This window comes from Aphelocoma coerulescens, chromosome 4, assembly GCF_041296385.1.
Source record: "Aphelocoma coerulescens isolate FSJ_1873_10779 chromosome 4, UR_Acoe_1.0, whole genome shotgun sequence".
NCBI lineage: Eukaryota > Metazoa > Chordata > Aves > Passeriformes > Corvidae > Aphelocoma > Aphelocoma coerulescens.
Genome location: NC_091017.1, coordinates 68530492 through 68553078, shown reverse-complemented (window position 1 = coordinate 68553078; position 22587 = coordinate 68530492). Strand labels below are relative to the sequence as shown.

General features: G+C 39.5%; 1 protein-coding gene across 7 annotated transcripts in view; it reads left to right on the top strand.

The window, feature by feature from the left end:
* The window catches only part of ABLIM2 (actin binding LIM protein family member 2), a 131276-nt gene that overhangs the window by 104566 nt on the left and 4123 nt on the right, over positions 1-22587 (top strand). For 6 of the 7 annotated variants that reach the window (XM_069014522.1, XM_069014525.1, XM_069014523.1 and 3 more), the window contains 6 exons: positions 3469-3521; positions 4135-4267; positions 8386-8444; positions 10376-10430; positions 11744-11808; positions 11980-12060. In XM_069014522.1, the coding sequence (XP_068870623.1) occupies positions 3469-3521; positions 4135-4267; positions 8386-8444; positions 10376-10430; positions 11744-11808; positions 11980-12060 (446 nt within the window). The remainder of the gene's footprint in view (positions 1-3468; positions 3522-4134; positions 4268-8385; positions 8445-10375; positions 10431-11743; positions 11809-11979; positions 12061-22587) is intronic. The other variant, XM_069014526.1, reaches the window with a different exon arrangement.

Below are 22587 nucleotides of genomic sequence, written 5' to 3'. Positions count from 1 at the left end.
TTTTCTCTGTGGCAGTTTTATCTACGTGTCTTTGCAAAAAAGTGTATATTGACCCCCAAATTCCTTTGCTGTAGTCTTTGCTTTTCTTACGTCCCTATAATCTCAAACAGAAAAGGAGAAAGAGTAACATGAAAATTAAATAGCATTTTGTATAACATGATGTCCAAGGATACAGTAAGTTCTCCAAAACTGGGATAATGGTATTTTAATTTGTTTTGATAATTCAGAGCTGATAATAAGCACCACACAAACCTCTGTGCTATGCACTCACTGCTGTGCCACGCCCACTTGCCCTGTCCTGCCCCTCTTTGCCTGCTCCTTATATAAATCACTAGAGGGAAGTTCTCAGGCTGAGAAAAAAAAAAAAAGAAAAAAAAAAAGCCGACAGCAGAAAGAGTTGAATATTGCAGTGGTGTTTGGAAAGATCGTGAACAAATGCAGAGTAACACTCATCTATGTAAGTCAGCATAGCTTCACTGATGAGAGGATTCTGATACCCTGTATCCTGACTGTGTCATTTAATGTTATAGATACTTTTGGTTTGCAAAGAGGATTCTAAGCAGCAGCTATATTTTTGCAGGCTGGGCATTTCTGTATCAGTTTGCTGTCTGTTGAAGTCTGGATTATGTCAGTTTTGCACTGCTGTATGGAGTTGTCCTCATAATCACTGGAGCAAGCAGAGAATTAAAGTAGTGAGTCAGCAATCTCAATAGGTTTACAAGAATATATGTTTTAAACTTTCTTTTCTAGATAATAGATGTTTTGAAAGATTGTGTTGGATATACATGTTTTTTTTTTTCCTACCAGAGGGCAAAACGTAATTTACTCTAACTAAAAATATGTAAACCCCAAAACCATAAAATCCGGAAACAACGACAACAACAAAAATCAATAAAATTTCCTTCCAATAAAAGGAGTATAAAGTAAAATAAAATTTAAATAAATTTATCTTTTTGTTCTGGAAGGAATCCCGCCTAAAGCATGAACACATGAGCAGCTGATGATTCAGTCCCTCAAGCTAATGGGACACTGAACTAATTCATGCTGAAAAGGAGCCAGAGAACATTCCTTTGTTTAAGAGACCAAGTTTGAACAAACAAGCACAAAAATGTTCTTTAAAACAAGAACTGCAAGAAGCTCTTCCAAAACATTTGGCTTTAAAAGGTTTTAGTTACATCAGCACCCAACAGATTTGCTGTAGCTACAGCTTCTGTGTTTGTTTTATAAACAATCAACTTCAGAATGGAATATAGGTGGTGGAAAAGTGAGACATGCAAGAGATCAGACTCAGAGCTGGGTTTGCAAAGTGAAGAGTGCAGGAGCCTGCATGGTTGTATGTGCATATGTGTGTGTTTGTGTTTTAGAAATATTTGAACATCATTCAAAGTTACTAAAAAAGTTTTGAACTCACATTGGGATTCATGGCAGAACTGGGTATCCCTTGTATCAGTGAAGCTAATGCTCAGTACTGATGAAATTCAGAGCACTTGGATTTATTTGTGTTCCACAAAGCCTTCTTGGGAACTTGGGAGGGGCTGGCCTTCATGGCTCCCACTGATTTTGGTTATAAATCCTCTGCATTTCTTTGAGATTAGATGCTCTCAAGATCTTGTGGAACCTTTGAAATTTCTGAATAGAAATCTTGAATTAAGCATGGGGGCTTTTTCTTTGAAAACATCAGTGTCTTGAAACAAAAATAAAATTTCCAAAAATGCGTCAGATTCTCTATATGGATTTCTGATTTAATGAGAGCAAGATCCATACACATACCCTGGAATATCTTGTTGACTCGTGATTTAGGGGGTGCTCCCAAAATATCTGTGAACCAGGTTTAGGTCCTTCTTGCAATGTAGGGTCTTTATTCCTTATCTGTCATATATGAATATTCCTTCCTATTTATTCCTCAGAGAAGCAGCTTGCCATCTTGAGAAAGTACCCTTGACAGGATGCTATTAGATAACTGTGAAAACCTTGTGTTTTTTCATAATGCTGTTTATATTTTCTGACCCAGCTTTTTTTTTTTTCCCCCACACTAAATTGAGGGGGGGGGGGGGGGGGAGCAAACCCTTTACAGTTACAGATTTTCACCTCTAACCCACAGATATTTTCCTTATGGCAAGTTTTCATTTTTTAAGCACCACCTCCTCAGCAAAACCAGTTAAGGTCTGGATGTGAGCTGTGTGGTGGCACCAGAAACTGCAAGAGAATAGCACTGAAATGCTTTTGGTGGTGGCCTTCTGCCTGTGTTGTTTAGATGCAGGGCAGATCCTCTGCAGACATGAAGGCTGGGGAACTGGAGAGGGCAGAGTTTTTCCCAACTTGTTGGGAGTGTTGCAGCACTTTTAATGGTGCAATTTAGTCTCCTCTCCATCTCTGTCTCTAAGAATCTCATCTGAGCCTTAGCTTTTGTATAATCATACTCTTTCTATTATTAATAAATATGTTTTCTGTCTATATCGCATTACACAGGGCCATTTTTCTCAGGCATTGCAGACAACCCCCTTGTTAGACTCACTTCTCATGGGCTTAAAGTTGTGCTATGTCCTTATATTATTCCAGTTTTGCACCATTAAAACTTCCCCCAAACTACTTAGAGTGATACAAAGGCAAGTAGGGCTCAAATTTTAAGAACTTACCTGAAATTATGTGAAATTTGGCACAAAACTTTTTGTAAGATTCTCAACTGTAACTCAGTATCTGGAACAATGCTCTGGGACATAAAAGACAAGGAAAAACATATTTGAGGGTTGGGAACTATCTAATGAAGAGCTTTGAGGTTTTCAGTTTTCTTCTCAGTAAGTTGGAAAGCTACAAGAAAGTAACTCAATGGTAAAATATCAGGATTTTTTTCGGAAAACACTCTTTAAGAGGACAGTATGGGCAGAAGAGTCATAAAAATTGGTTGGTCAAGAATATTGCATTTCAGAGTCTGACACAGTCTCTCTTGTAGATTTGATAAAGAGGTAATGCCAAGTTTGTTCATAATTTTCTTTACCGTGATTGTCTACCCTCTTTGGGGAACCCAGCAGATCCAGGTGTGCTGACCACAAAATATCTGCATGACTGGTTGTACTTCCATGGTCATTGTAACACAGAAGGAGGAAATGGCTTCCCTGTGTTCAGTGACCATAGAAATTTGTCCCTGAGTTATGATGTACAATTTTTTTTCCCACCAGTCATTCCCCAAAAGTAGTTTCTTCCTAAAAAGAAAGGTTCAGAATGCAGCAGGAATAGATTCTCTAAATTCACTGTATACATGAAGGATGAGTATTACTGTAATAATTTCAAGATTACTTTAATTAATTCTGTGAAAACATAGCTCTACACATCAAATTTTCTGTCAAATTTGATTTTTTAATTGATTTTCTCCCCCTCTTAAAAATATTTGGAACATAACTACAGTCAAAACAGAAGACTAAAAATAAGATTAATTCTGTTCAAATTTTTAAAATTACCTTAATCTTACAGCAGCAAGAAGATCAGAAGGGGAGGATGGAAGCTTGGATCAGGACAGTAAGAAGGTAATGATCAGAAAGAACAAAAGGAGGTATTGAGCTTTCTTGAAGCAACCAGTTTTAAAACACATTCATATATAAAGGTATTCTTTCAAATAATTGAACTAATCATTTCTACTTTTAGGTTTTTCAAAAAGACATAGAAAAGCTTAATCTCTCACCCAAAGGGTTTGGAATGTACATTCTACAGTAAGGAGAAGTAGGGAGATTGAGATCAAGAGCAGTAAACTCATGGATTTTCACATGGTCTCAATATCTCCATTGGTGATTCAGCTGATCCTGCAGCCTTTTACTTAGGGTGCATATAAACGTAGAAGAAAAATGTCAAGAGCAGATTAATTACAAGAAAATGACATAGTGCATCTTCCAAAGTGGGGCATAGTGGGCAGCTTCATGAAGAGAGAAACTGTCCTCAGCTCAGCTAAAAATTAAAAGTTTCTGGTAGCTGTGATGTCTAAGTCATCATATAGTCAGCTTTTATAATTTGATAAAGGATGGTACAAGCTGCAGCGAGCATGCACAGACAAGCAGTTCCCAAGGTGTCTGAGACAGCTGAGGTAGGAGAACTGCCTTCAGGTGTTAAATCCTGTATCTTGTAACAGGCTTTTCCTCTCTGCAGCTGAAGAGCAGTTGGCTTATTCTGAAAGGGGACATGGACACCAGAACCAATTCCCCGGATTCGGACACGCGGTCGCTGTCCCTTACTGCCGGAAGCGACAGGGCGCAGGAGGGCACGACCGCCGGCTACTCCCGTGAGTGCTGCACCCACCCCCGGCACTGCAGGGCACAAGGGTGGCAAAGGAAGGTGGCCCTGCTGCAGCCCCACCCACACAGCTCTCTGGCTGCTTTTGTGCTTCCTCTCTGCCATAATTACACCTATTTGTCAGTTTGTTCTGCCGTGGCTTGTAAGCGTTCAGTGCCTCCAGACTTTGATAATGAAATTATTTATAGTTTCTTATTAGTGAAAGAAGCAGCATTGCCTGTGTAAGTGAACTGTTGTCTCTTTGGAGAGCAGAGGTTCCTTACCACAAAAACCCACCCCTGATAAAAGTGCCCATTTATTTTATGATACCTATTTTCAGTAGACAGGATGGCAGTATCAGGCAGATTTTTCATTTTTGCTAATTAGTCCTTGACACAAACCATGTAGTTTGAGTATCGATGGAGCCATTTCTTCTTTTTCATGATAAGCATAAAGAATACATCACTGCAGAGATTAATTTAAGGTTGTTTTTTTTTTTTATCACTCACAATTATAAGGTCACAGAAATATTAAAGGTGGGAAAGGGAGAATTTTGTAACTGAATACTGGTCTGGGGACCATATGCCTGTGCTAGCGGTCAGTACCAAAAACATGTTCTACACATTTCTTATTCCACAGTTCAGCAAGTCAGAAGCATCAGAATTTGGTCTGAATTTTACTTTTAGATTACATAAATGACAAAAAGTAAGTTTAATGAATTTTAAGAGACAACTGGGACATTCCTCTCCCTGCCTCCTGTGCTTTACACCATGCAGCAGTAGCAGGTCATCTGGGGTAAACAAGTTGGGGAAGCAGTTTTCTAAAAGAATGCATCCAATGTGAAGCATGTCTGGCAGCAGGACTAGGATGTCAGTCTTGTGGGCATTTTGGTAATGTGATAGTTGGCTCCATCAACTTATATTAAGGAAATTATGGCTTAGCTACGCAAGGAAGGGGGAAAACAGATGCTACAGAGTCAGTCACAAGGCTGTAACAAGATAAAGAAGAAAACTTATTTTAGATCATCGGTCTCACTGGTCTAGCTTGAAGGGATATGATAACTTAATCCTCACCAGAGATCACAAACATGTGCACAGGGTGTTCTGCAGGATTCCCTGTGCAGGGAAAATCAAGTCTGATGACCTCACACACTTAACATCTGAAAATCATTACCCAGGAACAAACACTTAAACCTTTCATTGTCATACACACATTGGGTACGTCTGGAATCTGATGCTCTTCTACACATTTTGAGAGAATAGTCCATAAGTCCAGATTTTAAGCAGGGAGAAGTACATAGAACACCAAGAACTGTGTTATACAGGAACACCATATGGTGTTCATTTTTTCCCTGAGAATGTTTCTATACCTGTCACTCTTCTATACTAGCATTTCTTTCATATTTTTGATTACCTTGTGAATGTGGAGCTGTTAAAACTAGAAATGCAATAGATAGTTCACACCTCTATGTCAGGGTCATTATCACCTTTGTGCCAATATAGGTTCTGTAATTCATTTTCCATTGCTTTTTATCAGCATGTCTCTGTCCCTCATGAAAGTTGGCCCCATTACCCAATTTGCAGCTATGCAGAAATGACATTGAGGAAGGTTTCTTTTCCTTTCTTTAGGCTTTTATTCACTTACCTGACTCTTTTAATACCCATGGACATCCTAAGTAGTTCCTTCTCTATTCGGTGTTTTCCTACGTAGTTCTTAATATATATAGTCTGTCATATTGGCCACAGAAAAGTAGCATCTCTACCTCTTGCACTTGTGCTTGAGAACTCTTGACTTTCAGCCCCATCTCTGTGGCATAGTCAGTGACTATCAGAGAAAATAAACTTTTTAGGTATAGGTTTGTTGCCACGTGGTTACATGCAGAGTGGAGGGAGTTAGCAGGCTGTGAATTGATAGTGATGTTTCCAGATATATTGAGCAAACAGTCCAGTCTCTGAGCAAACCAGAAAAGGGTTGTTTTGCTCTAGAAGACATTTTGCCACATTAGATTACTTGAATGCCCAGAAGAGCACATCTAACAGCAAAGCACATCAGTGTGAGACTTGTGCCATCAGCAGGCAAGAGTGGACCTTGTATCTCTTTACATCCACCTGTGTAAATGGGTCTTGTTTCTATATGTGTAGATGTGTAATAGTTAATAATTTAAAATAATTCATGGTTTTAAGTGTTGTTTATTTAGGAAAGCAGACATCTAGCAAGGTGTGTAACCCTTGCTGTTCACATGTCCCTGATGTGCTGAGAGACAACTTCAGAATACCCAGACTGCAGTGACTGTCATACTGGACCAGGCAGGAGCCGTATCGCTGCAGAGGGCAGCTGGTGTTCAGACAGTGTCTAGTTCGGGAGAAGGATTGCTGGAGTCACGGGTCTCGCTGCTGCGATTTCGGCCCTTTCGGCTCAGTTCGCTCCGGTTCTGCCCGGCGGCCGCACGGTGTCGCCGGTGCCGCACGGGCTGGGCTCTGCTTCAAACGCGTCTTTGCCTCGGGGCATTGTTCCTCGGTGGCTGGGTATTATTTAGCGATAGAACAAACCTGCTCACCCACCCTCTCTGTAGCCAAACGGCCGAGAGAGTTAACTCCACAGTGATGTCCAGCAGCAGCTTTTTCCAGGCAGGAGCAGAGATGAGAGCTTTGTTGCAGATGCAGGCATTCTGTCACACAGGTATTATACTCTGTGCTCTCTGCTGGCACTACCGTTCCCATAACAGGCACTTATAAGTTTTTTGTTTCATTATTTTTTCCCCCTCTTAAATATAAAACTGTAGTTGCCCTTATCTAATGGTACGAGGTATTTGGCTTGCAATTCAATGTGAGCTTATTGCTCCCTGTTTAAGAACATTAAGTGCTTTGAATTTTTTTCTATCATGACTGCAATTCACTGGCCTACCCTTATTCCATTAGCTTTTCATCCTTGCTCAGTACTCCACTTTCTGTTCCATGGATGAAATACTTCTTCAGTGCTCGAGCCCTACCTGAGTTATCTTCCACCTTTGCTGAGTGCTGACATAGTGCAACAGTGATCCCATTTCTTCTTTCTTTGTTCTCTTTTTATTTGGATAGCTGGAGAAACTTCTGCTATTTGTTTTAATATAATTTTCAGTGTTAAACTCAGCTTGACTTCTGGCAGTTTTCACTTTATCTCAGCACATTGTGAGCTCTCTGCTGATCCATCTTTTGTTTTTTCTTTCTGTATGCTTATTTCTAATAATCTCCTTAGGGTATTTATTAATCCAGTGGGGTCTGGTTTCCCTTCCTGCATTCCTCTTTGGACACAGCTTCTAACAATTTTGGCAGAACGAAGTGTTGCACATTCAGTTCTTTGAGCTGTCTGACTTCTGTAACACTTTGCATCAGTTTTACATAATTTCCTAAACTGGAATCAGGAATTTTTATTACACGTGTTTGTTCTTCTACTGTTTAACATTTAAACTTTCTTGTTAGTGTCTTAATACTCAAAGTAAGGAGTTTCAGTTGTCTCATAATGACCACATCACTGTTACATCATTTATTCATGGTAACACCACTTTGCCAATTTTATCCATCTTAAAACTTTCTTTCAGTTGGGTGTGTATACACTCGCTGATTTACTTTATCTGTTGCTATATCTTCATTTTTGCTTTTTTACAAGAGAAGTTTTACAGAAAAAAGAAAGTTATTTTTTTAAGTGGTAGGGTATCAATTCATGTTTTTTAAGACACAAAACCAAAACCCAGACCACATACAGCATATTCAGAAGTGCTGATATAAAATGATGATACCTTTAATCCCAATTTCAAGTCATGATTTAACACCAAGTTGCAGGGCAGAGATTTCACAAGCTCTCAAATCACAAGCTTTGCATCACACAGGTGCATGAGGCTTCCATGACATGAGCCCCACAACTCCCTCCACATCCTGCCACTGGCATGCTGCTATTTCTAGACATTGTTACACATGTTCATGTGCATGAAATAATGAGAAAAGATGAGCATCACTCAGTTATATTTCATCTCATTGATAGAATATCCATGTTGATTGTAATTGCTTTTTCTGGATGTGTTCTTGGATTCCCTGTTTTAATAGGCTGTAAAAGATTGGCAAAAAATTTAGCTATATGTTATGTCTTTTACAGGATTTCCATATTCTAAGTCTGCTTCTCTACCTGGCTATGGAAAGAATGGCTTACATCAGGTAAGTACACATTTAAATGCATTCTTCAGGAAATAAGGTCTCATAAATAGACAGCTCAGTAACTAGCTGAAAATCTACACAGTAATGACACTTCAGAGGTGTTTTGGATGCCAGCCCTGTCTGACAGATTCATTCCCTATGTGGGTTACAGTTTGTCTCTCTGCAAGAGTAAGACTGACTGAGGCTTCTCCTTTTAATTCTGTGCATCATGAGCATTGGGAATCTTGATTCTCCTCCCAAAACAAATAAAGATCTAAAATGTACAGACTGCACATATTAATCATAGAATACCTTGAATTAATGATGGAGACAGTCAGGCCTATAATTAGGCAAGTAATGATCTCAGAGCAAAGGTGGAACAGCCCATATCCATGGCATTCCTTGAACCATCTGTTTTTCCTAGTATTGGTGTGTCTGTGTGTGGCGTGTGTATTCACACACAGTCATTGCACTTTTAAGGCAGGGAGGGAACAATGCAGATGGAATGACAAGCAGCAATCTAGAAAGAAAAATGCCTGACAAAATTATGATGAGAACAGACTATGAATTCTTTTTTAAATCGTTTTTTGCAACTTTTATTGGTCTTTATTAAAAAGGCAGCTTTGACAATGGGGCCTCTCTTTCTCTCTAGCATCTAGCATTAGGAGTTCTCCGTTCATGGCTTGTATTATTAGGTGAAAAACCATTATGGTTTATAGTAATCAGCTGTCAAAACATAGATGCATGTGCACCTACATTTTGAAGATTGACTTGTGTCCAAACTGCCTGGAGAGGACCTCGTTCAAATTCCCTTCTTTCTCCAAAAGAAGATGTGAAACCTGCAAAAGCACATGAGGAGCATTAAACTTACCCAGTGATAAGAGTCAAACTGAGATTCATTGGAAGGAGCTACAAGAAAGACATTATCAAGGAGTAGCTAAATGGATTTTTTGGTAGCTGCTGAAATGTCCATCCCTTTGAGTTAATACTACAGGAATAATTATGCCTGTGTTGCCTCAATACCTGGTTGCTTGATCGAATAATATTTAGGAATTTGAAAGGGTCCACATAAACCTAATCCCACCTATGAGTCAGGAGGGTTTTTTCTGACTTTCCAGAATAGGTGTTGCCAGTAACCTGAAGCAAGCAAGGGAAACTGACTTGTGCCCAGGCACTGCACTGGCCATCGCAAGGCTTCCCAGAGATGAGGCCAAAGCACTCAGGAAGCCAGCCTTGCAGTGTGATGGGAAAGCAGCAGATGGCAGCATCTGTCCCACGTAAAGAGTACCAAACCTGTGTTAAAAGGTTGCTCATGGTCAAATCCTTGAGGCCAAAATTCCTCTCAGAATTGATGTCCTCTCTTTGGATTGTCGGTTCATGCCAGCTTTTGTGGTTTGTTATTTTTAATCAGCCATCCTAGTGTTGCATAAAGAAACCCCAAAAGCAAACAGCAAGGAGCCTTGTGGGTTATTGTGGGCATAGCTGTGCACACCATTGGTATCCCAACAGGCAAAAATGAAACCTGGAAGAAAAAGATCATATGATAGCGCTTTTCTGGTTCCTGTACTGATTTTCATGTTAGCATTTGCCAGAAAGGAAGAGGACAGTGGTTCAAACAAAGCACATATACGGCACATATACAGTTCTCCCTGGTCAGCAGCATCAGCAGTGTGAAGCAGAAAGCAGAAGGAAAAAAATTACAGTGCAGCAGAAGTGATTTGTGAGGATGGCAGTAACACATCTGCACCACAGAAAAGTGACAGTTTCTGTGTTACTTTGCTTACTTGAGCAATTAGGTCAAATTTGAATGAGACTTATTTCTCTTTCTCTCATGCAAGGATCTGTATTTTGGTTCTATGGTACCAGCTGGCTTTCTTTTTCCTCTCAACAATGTTCAGAGTGGTTTTTTTGGTGTATTTTGCTGCTACATTGCTTCTCTCTTTCTCTGTCAGCCTGAAACTATGGGCCAATATGAGACGGACCAGGAGGCGAGCTGGGGGATGAAAGGTACATTGCAATATCATTTCCACTCCCTTTTGTGTTTTCTCCCTTTGAGGATGTTCGTTAACATATTGCCACAAAGGCTGCTATTCTGAGCTCTTCCTGTAGTTCACAGAATAATGACTAGTCAGAGACACAGCTCAGTATCATGTTTACCACAGAGAATCTTCTTTTTACTTAGCCCAATGTAAAGGCCTGACAGAAGTCTTGCATCATCAGGTGGTGCAGCCAGGCTGAGTCAATATCCGGGTCCTCGATATGTGGCAACATTGCCTTGTAGTGTTGGTCTCCTGTCAAAGACAGGAGGAAATTTAAGATAATCACTCCTTCGAGTCTAATTGGAAAAAGTCCATTGTGCTTCTTATTTGTGCTACAGTGTGGTTAAAATGTGCAGAGCTCAAAAAGTAGAATTTATTTGCATTATTTTCTTTTATTGCAGTGGACTATGCACTTAATATGGAACTTGGGTTGGAATTTTCAAGGGAGCTGAAAAATTTTATTTCCAAGACACTTTAACTCATTTTAATAATCTTACTCTAATGCTTCACTTCACAACTCTGTGTTGATAAAAATCTTTGTCTCATGTTTGAATGGGTTAAAGTACATGTTTTGAAAAGTAGACTTAATCTCTGATTTCATTTCAGACCATAAAAAGGTCTGTGAAAGCATTTTGGCTGTCCTGGTCGCATTTAATCACCGTTGTGAATAGATAACATTGTGGTAGTCATATCATATATAGTCATACACTGACCTAACTAGATTCCCTTGTGCTACTGTAGATCCAGGAATCATTGTTGCCACACCCCCAAATCATCTTTTCTTCCCTATTGTTATTCCCACTGCAGTCAGCCCAAGTGCAGGGTGTTGGCATCTTGTAATATCGTATTATCTCAGTGGTTTTCATATGTGTTCCCAAACTGACATGCCTTTAATAATCCATTTATTTTAACTATTTTCAGTAAAGAACAATAAGGGCAGGACTTTTGGATGACAGACTGACTTAACTCTGCACAAAAGCCTCCTGTAAAAAGAAATACCCAATTTTGCCAGACATGCTCACCGTGTAACCCAGTGGCATCAAGATGGATTTTCTGTAATAAGCCTTTGATTTCAAGGACTATTGATTTGGTAATAGACAGTGTTATAGGCATTCAGGGCACGGGGGTCATATTCTTATTATGCATGCAGTTATCCAACAACTGCTGAGAAGAGAGAAATGTAGTAGCATAGCACATTTGTGATGTACCTAAATGTTCATTGTGGTGACACCAAAAGAAGGCTATAAATTCTAAACTGAACCTGTTCTCATTCTTTTGCAGAATACAAGGTAAGAAGGGCTTTTCCAACACTGGAAGAACAATCAGATTCAGCACTTCCTAGCAAGGTTACATGGGTTCCTTTCTTTTATTTTATTTTGTTAATTTTTGTCCCAGTGAAATATTTGTCAAATCAGGATGCAAGTATGTACCATTTCTTAGTAAGTTCCCCACACCACCATTTCCATGCCTCAGAATTAGATTCAGCTGGAGTTCATATGCTCTTGTCTTTTTAACAGATTTATCCTTATGAAACTCTTATTGTAACAAACCGAGTTCGTGTGAAATTGCCTAAGGATGTGGACAGGACCAGGCTGGAGGTAGGAATGATATTTGACTGACAGTTTTGCAAGCATTTCTGCAAGCATTTCTGCAAGCATATGCTATGCTGCATATTCCTGTGCCTCAGTAATAGCAACAAAGAAGAGAGAAATAACATTATGCATTATATTTTATTTCAAAAAAAATTAGTATGTAGGCAATTTAATGAAAAATTTGCTTAAAACCTGGCAAATGTCTTACCAAATGATATTTTACAAAGATACTGATGAAACCCATGAGTTTTGGATGATTTTACATGCTATTGGGAGTTTGGGTGGGGAGTGTTGAAACTTGGAATTTGTTTTATTTTTAGTTCCTATAAAAAACAACCTCATAGAATAACCTAGATATTACAGAAAGGCTCAGTTTATCCTGAAAATACATGGACCTGTGCTTGGTCCGTTGTCTTGTTCAGCCTCTCCTTTGACTGTGTGATCTGTGGTCATGTACTACAGCTTTGCTGTAGCAGCCATGTCTCACTTAAGATAGAGAAATGCAGATACAATTTATCATAACAGAAAGCTAAGTTTCCAAAGGTCAAATCCTGAAGTTGATGTTCAAGCAAAATTCCTGAGGTTGATTTTTTTTACTGAGCTAGTCAAATAACAGGACTGAATAAATAACAGTCAGTAACAGGATTGAATAAAAACTCACCTAAACTAATGTATCTTTCTGTGAACTACTATTAAGAAGAGATACCTCAGTAAAAAATATGTGATAAAATATTGGACTTTTGGGGAGATTCATATTTTAATAAATTTACTGTATTTTGAACTTAATAATATGACAAGAAAAGAAGAAAGACAAATTCTTTTTAAAGTAAAAAAGAAGAAAAACTTTGAAGAAGCAGAAAGTTCCTTGTTAAAGATCAGTTTTTAAAAACAATTAGTTTACCAGATTTTCATACATATAGTATGTTTTCAAATTGGTGTTGTGTTCTTGAATACTTATACGTGCTTGTCTCTTGCTTACCCAACAAGTGGTGTTGATTTGATTGTAAGGAAAAGAGAGCCTCAGTTGTGTGCTGCTTTAAGCGTGGTTTATAGCCAGGCATGATAGCAGTACTAAAAAGCATGATGACTCGGGAAGAAGGAGCAGGGAGGTGGAGGGATGCTCATATGGACATATCCTGTAAGGGGTTCTTTCATACATATACATACACACACGTGTGTATGTGTGTGTTAAAGAATAGTCTTTGTTTAAACACATCAGACTGGTCTGAAGAGCAAATGCAGCTCTAAATTGCTTTTTTAAGACAACATATAGTTTGCTTTGGATGGATCATGCCTGCCCTGGCTGCCATTATCTGTAACTCATACACTGTCCTCAGCTGGGATTGCTGTTTGTTTAGCTTTGGAGTTGCTCAGTCTGCCTCACACCAGGTGCAGCACAGGGCCTGTTGGCTCAAGGAGCCCAGCCACTTCAAAGATCTCACAGAGGTTTGCAAAAAAGAACAATAAACAAGATCTGCTTCAAACCTGCACCAGAAAGCAGTGAGGGGACCAGACCAATCCTGCTGATTGCTGCACTATGCTAAACATGTGTGTCTGCAGGAAGAACTCCTTTGTAGACTGTCTTATGTTTAATAGGGATTGGTAGCTTTTAAAACAATTAAATTAGCAGAGTTTTAATAGCACTCTAACTACTGGAAAAACAGAGGCAGTTGCTCATCTACACATTCAAACCAGATGCAGAGTTGAGTGACAGGCACAATCCATTGCTTTCCCTGCCAGCCTCTTCCCCTCTTTCCTCACCCTTTCTTCTGTGTTACAGAATTGCTGGAAATAAGTAGATTTGCATATAAAAGCAGCTTATCATTATTTCCTCTTGTGGCAGAAAAAGAAGAAGATAGTAACTTAATTATTGACTTATGCATTCAGCAGATTTCAGGCTTGGGCAAGACCCAGGACCCAGAGAGCCCAGGACTATATGGGTTTATAGGTTTGCACAGAAGCAGACCAGGCTTAGAAATGTGGATACAGACACACACTGGCTGTTAGTAGAGGGCCCACTTATCTTGGCATCTTCACACTTTTGAGGACAGCACTGGGAATACTGAAAGCAGGTACTAAGGTAATATTTCACCCTTTCTTGAGGTACCTTTCACACCCCGTAGAGGGTGTGATTCAATGCTTGGGACCTCTAAGAGTCAAGTTCTCTTTCAAATCTGAATTGGTTGCCAGATGATGTTCTGTTTTCATCCTGCACAGCCAATGTCACTTGTGAAAGGGCTGGATTTTGCCTACAGAAATGCTGATGGACATAGCAGTGCTAAGTCCATGTATTATGCAAACTGTAGAGTTATACCATTATGATAGAGATATGTCTAGGAAAATCTTCTAAGAAAAAATCCATGTTCTAATACACCAGTTTTATTCTGATTAGTTGTGTGGGCCAAAGCCTCACCTTGCTGTTGCTGCTGCAAATCAGAGCAAGCTCCTGGCTGTGGCCAGGGTACAGGTGGTGTCAGTGAAAAGAGACCAAGGGCTTCTGTTTGATAGTTTCATATCAGCTGTCAAACCTGAGAGCAGTCTTACTGTGTCTGGTATCAGCAGAATATTTCACACATGATGTTTCTGACTTCTTGGTCTACTTAGGAGCAATAAGGTTAACTAACTTTTCGTGAGGTAGATTTATTTAACAGCCATCTCACAAGTTGACTTGAAGCAGCCTCCTCTTTGTGAAACAGTTCATTGTGAACTTTGAATGATCCATCATAGATGTCATGGAAGGGGCACTATCGTTTGTATATGATTCACTCCTCCAAAGAAAGTCTCCTATAGTGAGTGTTCCTATCATGAAAAGTGAACTCAAGTCAATGGTATTAGCTCCTGGGGTCAAATTAAGGGAGGCTACAATGAAACCTTGGCTGATGTTCAAGGACCACAGGAGGGTGGGTGTTTAATGGGTGGTAGTGTTTTCCTAACTTTGCTCCCATTATGAATATTTTTTAGATTATACTGTTGTGCAAGAAATTTATTTTAAGGATTATAAAAAATATTTTCTTGCAAAAATGCATATTTTTCTAAGCCCAAGAGGTATCTAGAGATTAGGAAGGCTCAACTGGTAATAAATGCATTCAAATAATAGTCATTCTTTCCTCAAAAGTGGATGTATCTAAGCATAAAAACACTCAGCATGTTTTTGTTTGCTTGTCTTAACTCAGCAGTGAGACAGAAGTACCCGGTTCCTTGTGCTCTTCCAAGGAGATGTTTATGCCAACAGTGAACTAATGCAGCACTGAGAACTGGTTATAATGAGCAGCCTGCTGATTTTTAAATACTTTGCTGGCACTTCGGTTTTTGAGTAAATAGCCTGGATCTCACTTTTGTATAAGCTGATTAGAAATGCAAGGAATTTACAGGAGATAAGGATTTGGCCAAGTAATTTTTTTCGAAGTTTCTCTCTACCACAGTGCTGTTTATTGTAACGTTAGGTGAACAGAGCAGCATTCCCGTGAGCTATTCCAACAGGAAATGGCAAAGAACAAGTTCATTCAGATAATGTTGCAGAACAACAAAGCAGTAGCACAGGGATGGATTATACAGCCTGGGTGAAGAGGAGTTACACCCTCACTGTGTCTGCAGATGACACGAACTTGAGGGAACAGCAGTTGATGCTTAGGTGAGCAGAGCCTCTGTTCAGGCTGTAGGGATGGTTGACAGAGACTTCAGGAAGTTCAGTGAAGATAAATCCACGTTCTTGCACTTGTGACCGAGTAACATTGTTCATCAGAACAAGATGGGGGGAGCAGCTCTGCAGAAAAGTACCTGAAGATGCTGATGGAAAACACACTGAACATGAGTCAGCAGCTCACCTTTGTAGTAAAGGGGTTATAGGGCAAAACATACCCTTCCCAGAAGCAGGCACTGGAAAGCCAGTCACAAGTTGCCTGTGTGAGTGGAAACACTGTAGGAGTGAACAGAGATTAGAGGTGGAACATTCATATTACAGTTGCAGGAAAATAAATTACAATAGGATACAAGGGGAAAGTTCCTCGCTGGAAGGGTAGTGCACTGAACAGGTTGCCCAAGAGGCTGTGGTACCTCTGAAGGCATGCAAAACACAGCTGGACATGGCCTTGGGGAACATGGTCTGATTTTAAAGTTGGCCCTGCTTTGAAGACCTCTGTAAGTCCCTAATTTGCTTAGATTGGTATATTCTGTGGAGACATAGTATAATTACAAAACATGATTGTTTGGTGAACTTGCTGCAATAGCATTTGAGAAAATGCAATTTGGTATATGTCAGAACTTGTTATCAATTTTTTTGGGTTTTTTTTTTTTTCTAATGCAAGTGTTAAAATATAAGTGTCCTGGACCAAACTTCCCCATCTTGGATAACGTGAATCCTGAGTTTTCAGGACTAAGACTTCACCTTTGGATGGTACACATTGGTACATTCCTTACCTGCTGGTTTTCAAAGGAAGTTGAGCTTACAGACACTTTTGAAAATTTTGATACCTCTTTTAAGTACTTGAATACCTTTATCATTTGAGCTTTGGACTCCTAAAAGCACACATTTGATACTTTTATCTTAGATTGGATATTGTTTGCCTGTTTTTCAGTCACAACAGTGTGGTTCAGTGTTTGCACATTGATAGTTCATGCCCAACTGCATAGATTTATATTTTTTTTCCTCCTGCAGTTGCTCTTATCACAGAGTGTAAGATTTCTTTTGTGGTCACAAGCTGGTAGTTTTGAAAGACAATATAGTTAGAATCTTCCCTTTGGAAGCCATCTTTTAGTGTTTTCATTTGATTTCCTTATCTTAATGTATCTTAGGATTTTTAGCTGTTTCTTTTGAATTCAAGGCTTAAAAGCATTATCCATTCATGCCTATCAAATGCAGTAGAAAGTAAATTATTCCACTTTTTGTTTCAGCCTGTTCATAGTTGTTTAACAAGGATACACTGAGACAATTGCTACGGAGAAAGTACTCTGGAATGTCAAGTAGCAAACTTTCATTTGCTACCTTGTTCTCTTATAAACAGAAATGAGAGATTTAAACATGGGTGCAGTTTTATTTGAACAGAGCACTCACATTAAGTCAAACATGCTTTTCCTCCTGGAACTGCTTGTCTGGATTTGCTTCAGGGATAACATTTTTTCCACTAGTTTTCATTCAACAATCACCCTGGGTTCCAGCCATTTGGGCTTCAACCATTTTAGGACTTGTTTCCAGTAATGGAGCCTGAATTTTTAAGAGCCCAAGCTCCTGGATGTCATTCGTACAAGTAACATTGTGTGTCCCACCTCTTTTGGAGCTCAGATGGGGAAAACGAGAGCAAAACTGGAATGCTGTGTGGTTTACAGTTTGTAGTTTGGGGCTGGGTGTGAGGTTATGGGCTCACTTCACAATAAAGCTCATAATTTGGGGTGAAAAAGAGTGGGTCACTGACTTCAGTAGAACTGCTTCACAGTGTTTAGCTTGAAAAATATATGTGTGTTGTTTGTTATTCTAGGCATGTGCTTGTGTTGTGATCAGTGATGCATGTTTATATCAGATTTCAAAGACTTCACAAAAGGAGCCATTATAAAATGAAAATACACATTAGAATTGATGTGATATGATGTGAAAAGTAATTTCTGTGTCAGTGGAAACACTGTAGGAGTGAACAGAGATTAGAGGTGGAACATTCATATTACAGATTCACTAAAATCCAACCTAAAGGAAACTGGAAAATCTGCTTTAAGAATAAAGTATTTTTTGCCTAAATCAAATGAAATTTTTGAAACTTGTTATCTTCTTTATATTTTCATAATTTATTATGGATTCCAAGGCTTGGTTTTATTTATGAATTATTTTCTTAATTATACAGAATTTTTTACCAGCCGTCAGCTGGAGGCAATGACTTATGTCAATGTCAGTAATGAAAAAGCTCATTTGATTGAATGACAGGATGGTGGCATAGATTATCATCAGAAATGTTCTATGTGTATGCTGTTTAGCTAATATATTCATATACCTGAGAGAAATACTTACATCTTTTCAGCTCTTTGTATGTTTATGGATGACTCAGCTGGGAAAAATACTGCCTATACAATGCTCCTACAGGATATTTTCTGTCTGCCTTGTGATATTTCCCAAGAGGTTAGATTGGAAGTGGTAGTGCTGAGTGGAATGCAGCTTCTCTGTGAGACTTCATGGTACCCTGAAGTACTAAATGAGAACATCCACAGATCCAGGAGCCTTGAAGAGGTGCTTGGGGTGATATGGGCATGGGGAAGGGTCTCAGACTCCTTTCCTCACTGCTTCTATTTCACTGCTTTCCCTGGGAACCTTTCTGGGGACCTGCATTGCTGTGTGGAGGGGGATCTACAGCTCCTGCAAGGTTTGACTGCATAAGGGCTCTATTTGTGTTGTGACTAATTGCCCTCATCTAGGGTAACTGCAGGTGCCTGCTGCCTTATCCTCTGATCAACAGAGCTGCCCTAGTGATCTTTTGATACCTTTTGAAGTTCATTAGGTGGCAATTCATGCTGTTTCTTAACTTTTGCTCACCAATCCCATAATTACTTAATAGTTTCAAATATTTATTGAGCATGAAGCTTTATTAGGCTGTAGATGAGCATAATATTCAATACTCCCTTGGGAATGTGGCACATGGCTAATTACAGCTTTGTAATTAGCCATGCAGCAGGCTTAGAAGAAACATCTGAAAAGCCTGCTAAGCCCCAGCAGTGCAACAGAAAGAAGGGTGAAGAGTGCAAACCTTGTGAAAGCAAAATGAGGATTCAAAATTCAATAGAAAAATGAGAAAATTTTCCAGTAAATTTGACTGGGCATCTGAGAGTATTATTTGGGCTAACCTTGAGAGGCATGAGAGAAGGGAGTGGAAGGGCAGTGAAGAAGAGAAAAACTGGAGAGGGGAGGAAGCTATTATTATCTAAATGTTGAGATACTTCTACAATCCTGAATCTTACTATAGGAAAAGACTGTGTCTTAGCAGCAAAGCTTCTGCACCAACTTGAAGAGCTAAGACTTGGTTATTTACATGGATGCTCACTTACCTGTGAATAAACCTTTCCCAATAAATCCCAGTTTAGTCTCAGTATTTCTCATGTTGAAATCTCTGGAGAAGATCCTGTAGCATTTATTTCTGGATTTTGTGAATCAGAAGTTGGAAGTGTTGCAAGGACGTTGAATAAAAATGAATTGAAGTAGACAACTACTTAAAATTACACTCTATAAAATAGAGTGCACAGAAGTGCGTCAGAGAGAGACTGGCTGAAAGATTCACTACAGATTCAGGCAAAGGCAGTGTAGTGCTCAGCTGTCATTTCCCATGAATATAGCAAAAAAAAGCAAAAGAGAAACAAACCTGAGGTTTTAAATTGCTCTAGGAATTAGGACCTTGATTTTTCTAGTCTTCAACCCATCACCTCCTGCCATCCACTGAGTTCAATATTGACTCATGAGGAGGTAGGATATCCTCTGAGCTTCCTACCTCAGCAGGTTTTCACATGAGAACTCCCATCCAGTTACTGACACAGAGTAGAGATGCTTGTGAAGCTCCCCCTGGTCACCTTGTGCTGCAGGTGAATTGTAATTTTCTCTTCCTGTGACTTATTCATACTAATGTCATGTTCCTAATGTGTTGGTTTTGGCTGGGATAATTTTCTTCACAGTGGCTGGTATGGGGCTGTGTTTTGAATTTGTGCTGATAATACAGAGATGTTTCTATTATTGTTGAGCAGGGCTTACACAGAGCCAGGGTCTCTTCTGCTTTTGGTATGGCCACTCTGACTGGGAAGTGGGGGGTGCATGGGAAGTTGGGAGGAGACACAGCCAGGAGAGGTGACCCAAAGTGACCAAAGGGATATTCCAGACCATGTGGCATCATGCTCAGTACACAAAGTGGGGGGAACACTTGGAGATTTTGTGTTCCTAAGTAACTGCTATGCTTGATGGGCCCTGCTCTCCAGGAGATGGCTGAGCACCTGCCTGCCCATGGGAAGCAGTGAATTAATTCCTTGGTTTGCTTTCCTTGTGTGTGTGGCTTTTGCACTCCCTATTAAACTGTCTTTATCTCAACCCATGAGTTTCCAGCTTTCATCCTCCTCATTCTCTCCCTGATCCCACTGGTGGGGGAGTGAAAGAATGGCTGTGTGGGGCTTGGTTGCCAGCTGGGGTGAAACCATGACACTGTGTATTAGTTTTGAGCATCTCTGAATTTCATTAAAAACTCAATTATTCTTGGGGAAAAGAAATCTCATTGAATTAAAGATTATAACTCTATTTAGAATTATTACTGGCTTTTTAGCAGACCACAGAAATAGAGACGAGCCTCATTAATTTATCGTGAGAAGCACCACTTCTTTCTGAGATAACACCGTGGAACAACTATTTGAATGTGCAATTAATTACTTCTGTTCTGAGAGAGTGATAAATGAGGATGTGTCTGTACTGCTCATTTTCATGTTCATGTTTCATAGAGGATGAGGATTTTCTGTTCTAGTGGTTGCAATGCAGTAGAGAGGGTTAGCTCAGCCCTTGCTTAGTTCTGTATGTCTTAATAAAAGCCTCAGATTAATACAACTTCATCAAAACAACATGATGCCATAGTCCTTTCTATTGTAGCAATATCACACTTAACTATGTCACAAATGCTGATATTCTGATCCTGTGAGTTCCAGTATAGCAGTCTTCTTTAGTGAAGAATCATCTTTAAACTGTTGACCTTATCTTCTAGCAAGGTTTTCAGGTAGCATCATGTTAACATCATTATGTAGCTTCCAAAATGACCTCACTTACATACAGTCAGTTCAGAGTGTGAGCAGAACAGGACCTTGATAGGTCCTCTCTACTTTCCTCAGCATCTGCAATGTGCCCAGCCTTGCTGTTGATGCAGAGCAGAGAAGGAGATTGAGTTAAGCTGCCTGAGTATGGCCAAACTGTCACAGAGGGAGTTAGGAATCACTTACTAGCACACTGTAAAACACCCAGACTTCCTATGTAAACAAGGCCAACTCTAGTAAAAAAAGGAATGAATGTTGCTTTTACTAATAAGTTTGGCCATTCCTTCCTTTAATGGCCCAGTGATGCATTATTAACATAGCTGGATATTTTAGGCTGATAAATTACTGAAAAAAAAGAAAAGGAAATCATGTTCTTGGCTTTGTAAAGCATAGCTTCACACATATTCTCTCATACCTCAAGATGAATATCTGTCATATTCCCTGCTCATAGTTTTCAATTTCCCTTCTTTTGTTTGACTAATGAGAGAAGGTAACGCTTCAGTTAAGACTAATTAATATTCCAATGGCTGAGAAGAAAGATAAATCAGTCCAAGATTTCTTACAGATACATTTTTTCTGCCTTTAGGTTTGGGAAGAGCTCTAGGTTTTAAAGCTTTGAGGAAAGCTATTAGGAAAGTCCCAACAATAGTGCAGACAAAATTTAGCATCACGTATACATAGAAAAGTGTGAACATAAACTTCTCACACTGGTGTATTCCCCTGGTGTATAGACCCTTCAAATACTTGTAGACATTTACCATGTTTTACCTTAGTTATCATTTGGCTGAGCTTAGGCATACTTAGGCCTTTTAAGTCTTTCCTCATAAATCAAATTGCAACCCATGATTACTTCCATTGCTTTTATCCAAAGCTTTGCCAGTTTGATGACATCTTTCTGGGATCAAGGTTTTATTCCAAAATTTGAAGACAAAAGTCATTGTTGCTTCTAGGATCAGTCCCAAATCTAGAGCCCATGGTGCTTAAGAAGGGTATGGTGAAAGCTTCTAAGGTGCAGGGAAAACATGTTACACTGGGCACAGACTGGTGTTCTCAGAGAGAGTTCAGACCAAAGGGAAAATGTTTCCTTCTACCAGAATTATTTTGCATGTGGATAATGCATTGATGGAGTAAGAAACTGCTAATATTGCAGTCAGTTTGTTAGTCCTTGAGAGGAGGGCATATGTGAAGGAAAAATAAAAGCAAAGAAACTCTCTAATGGAATGGATGTGGAAATAAGTGAACTTGTGCTTTCCCCATCTCAGTCACTTTGTCCCTGGGCTAGAAACTGTCTACTGCTTTTGGACCAGGCAGCGCCAAATGTGACCTTCTGTGAGGAGGAAAAAAAAATGGTGCTGTTATAAAACAAAACTTCGGTATAAGAATTAAAAAATTAATATATGCAAAGAATGAAGGTGGTGTCATCTGGACACAGTGCACAAGTAATTCATTCATGGCTAGCTGCATGTGGAGCAAAAGCTCACTAAGCCTGAGGGCAAAGCAGAAGGATAAATGGCAAAGTACGAAATTGGAGAGGGAAGGGCGAATTGCACGTCTTGTACTGAGATGGGTGGCAAGCTTCATTAAGAGGTGAAGATGTAGCAAATGTTTGGCATCCTGGAGGAAAGGGATGATGTAGGGCTCGTTGAGCTTTCCTCCATTTCCTTCAATACTGGAACAGATCTGATGAGACTGCAGCAGTTTCTTATAATACGTGGTGTAAATTACCTCAGGAAAAAAGAAATGGTGAAAACACAGTCCTTTTAAAGTTTTATGCAATTTTCTATG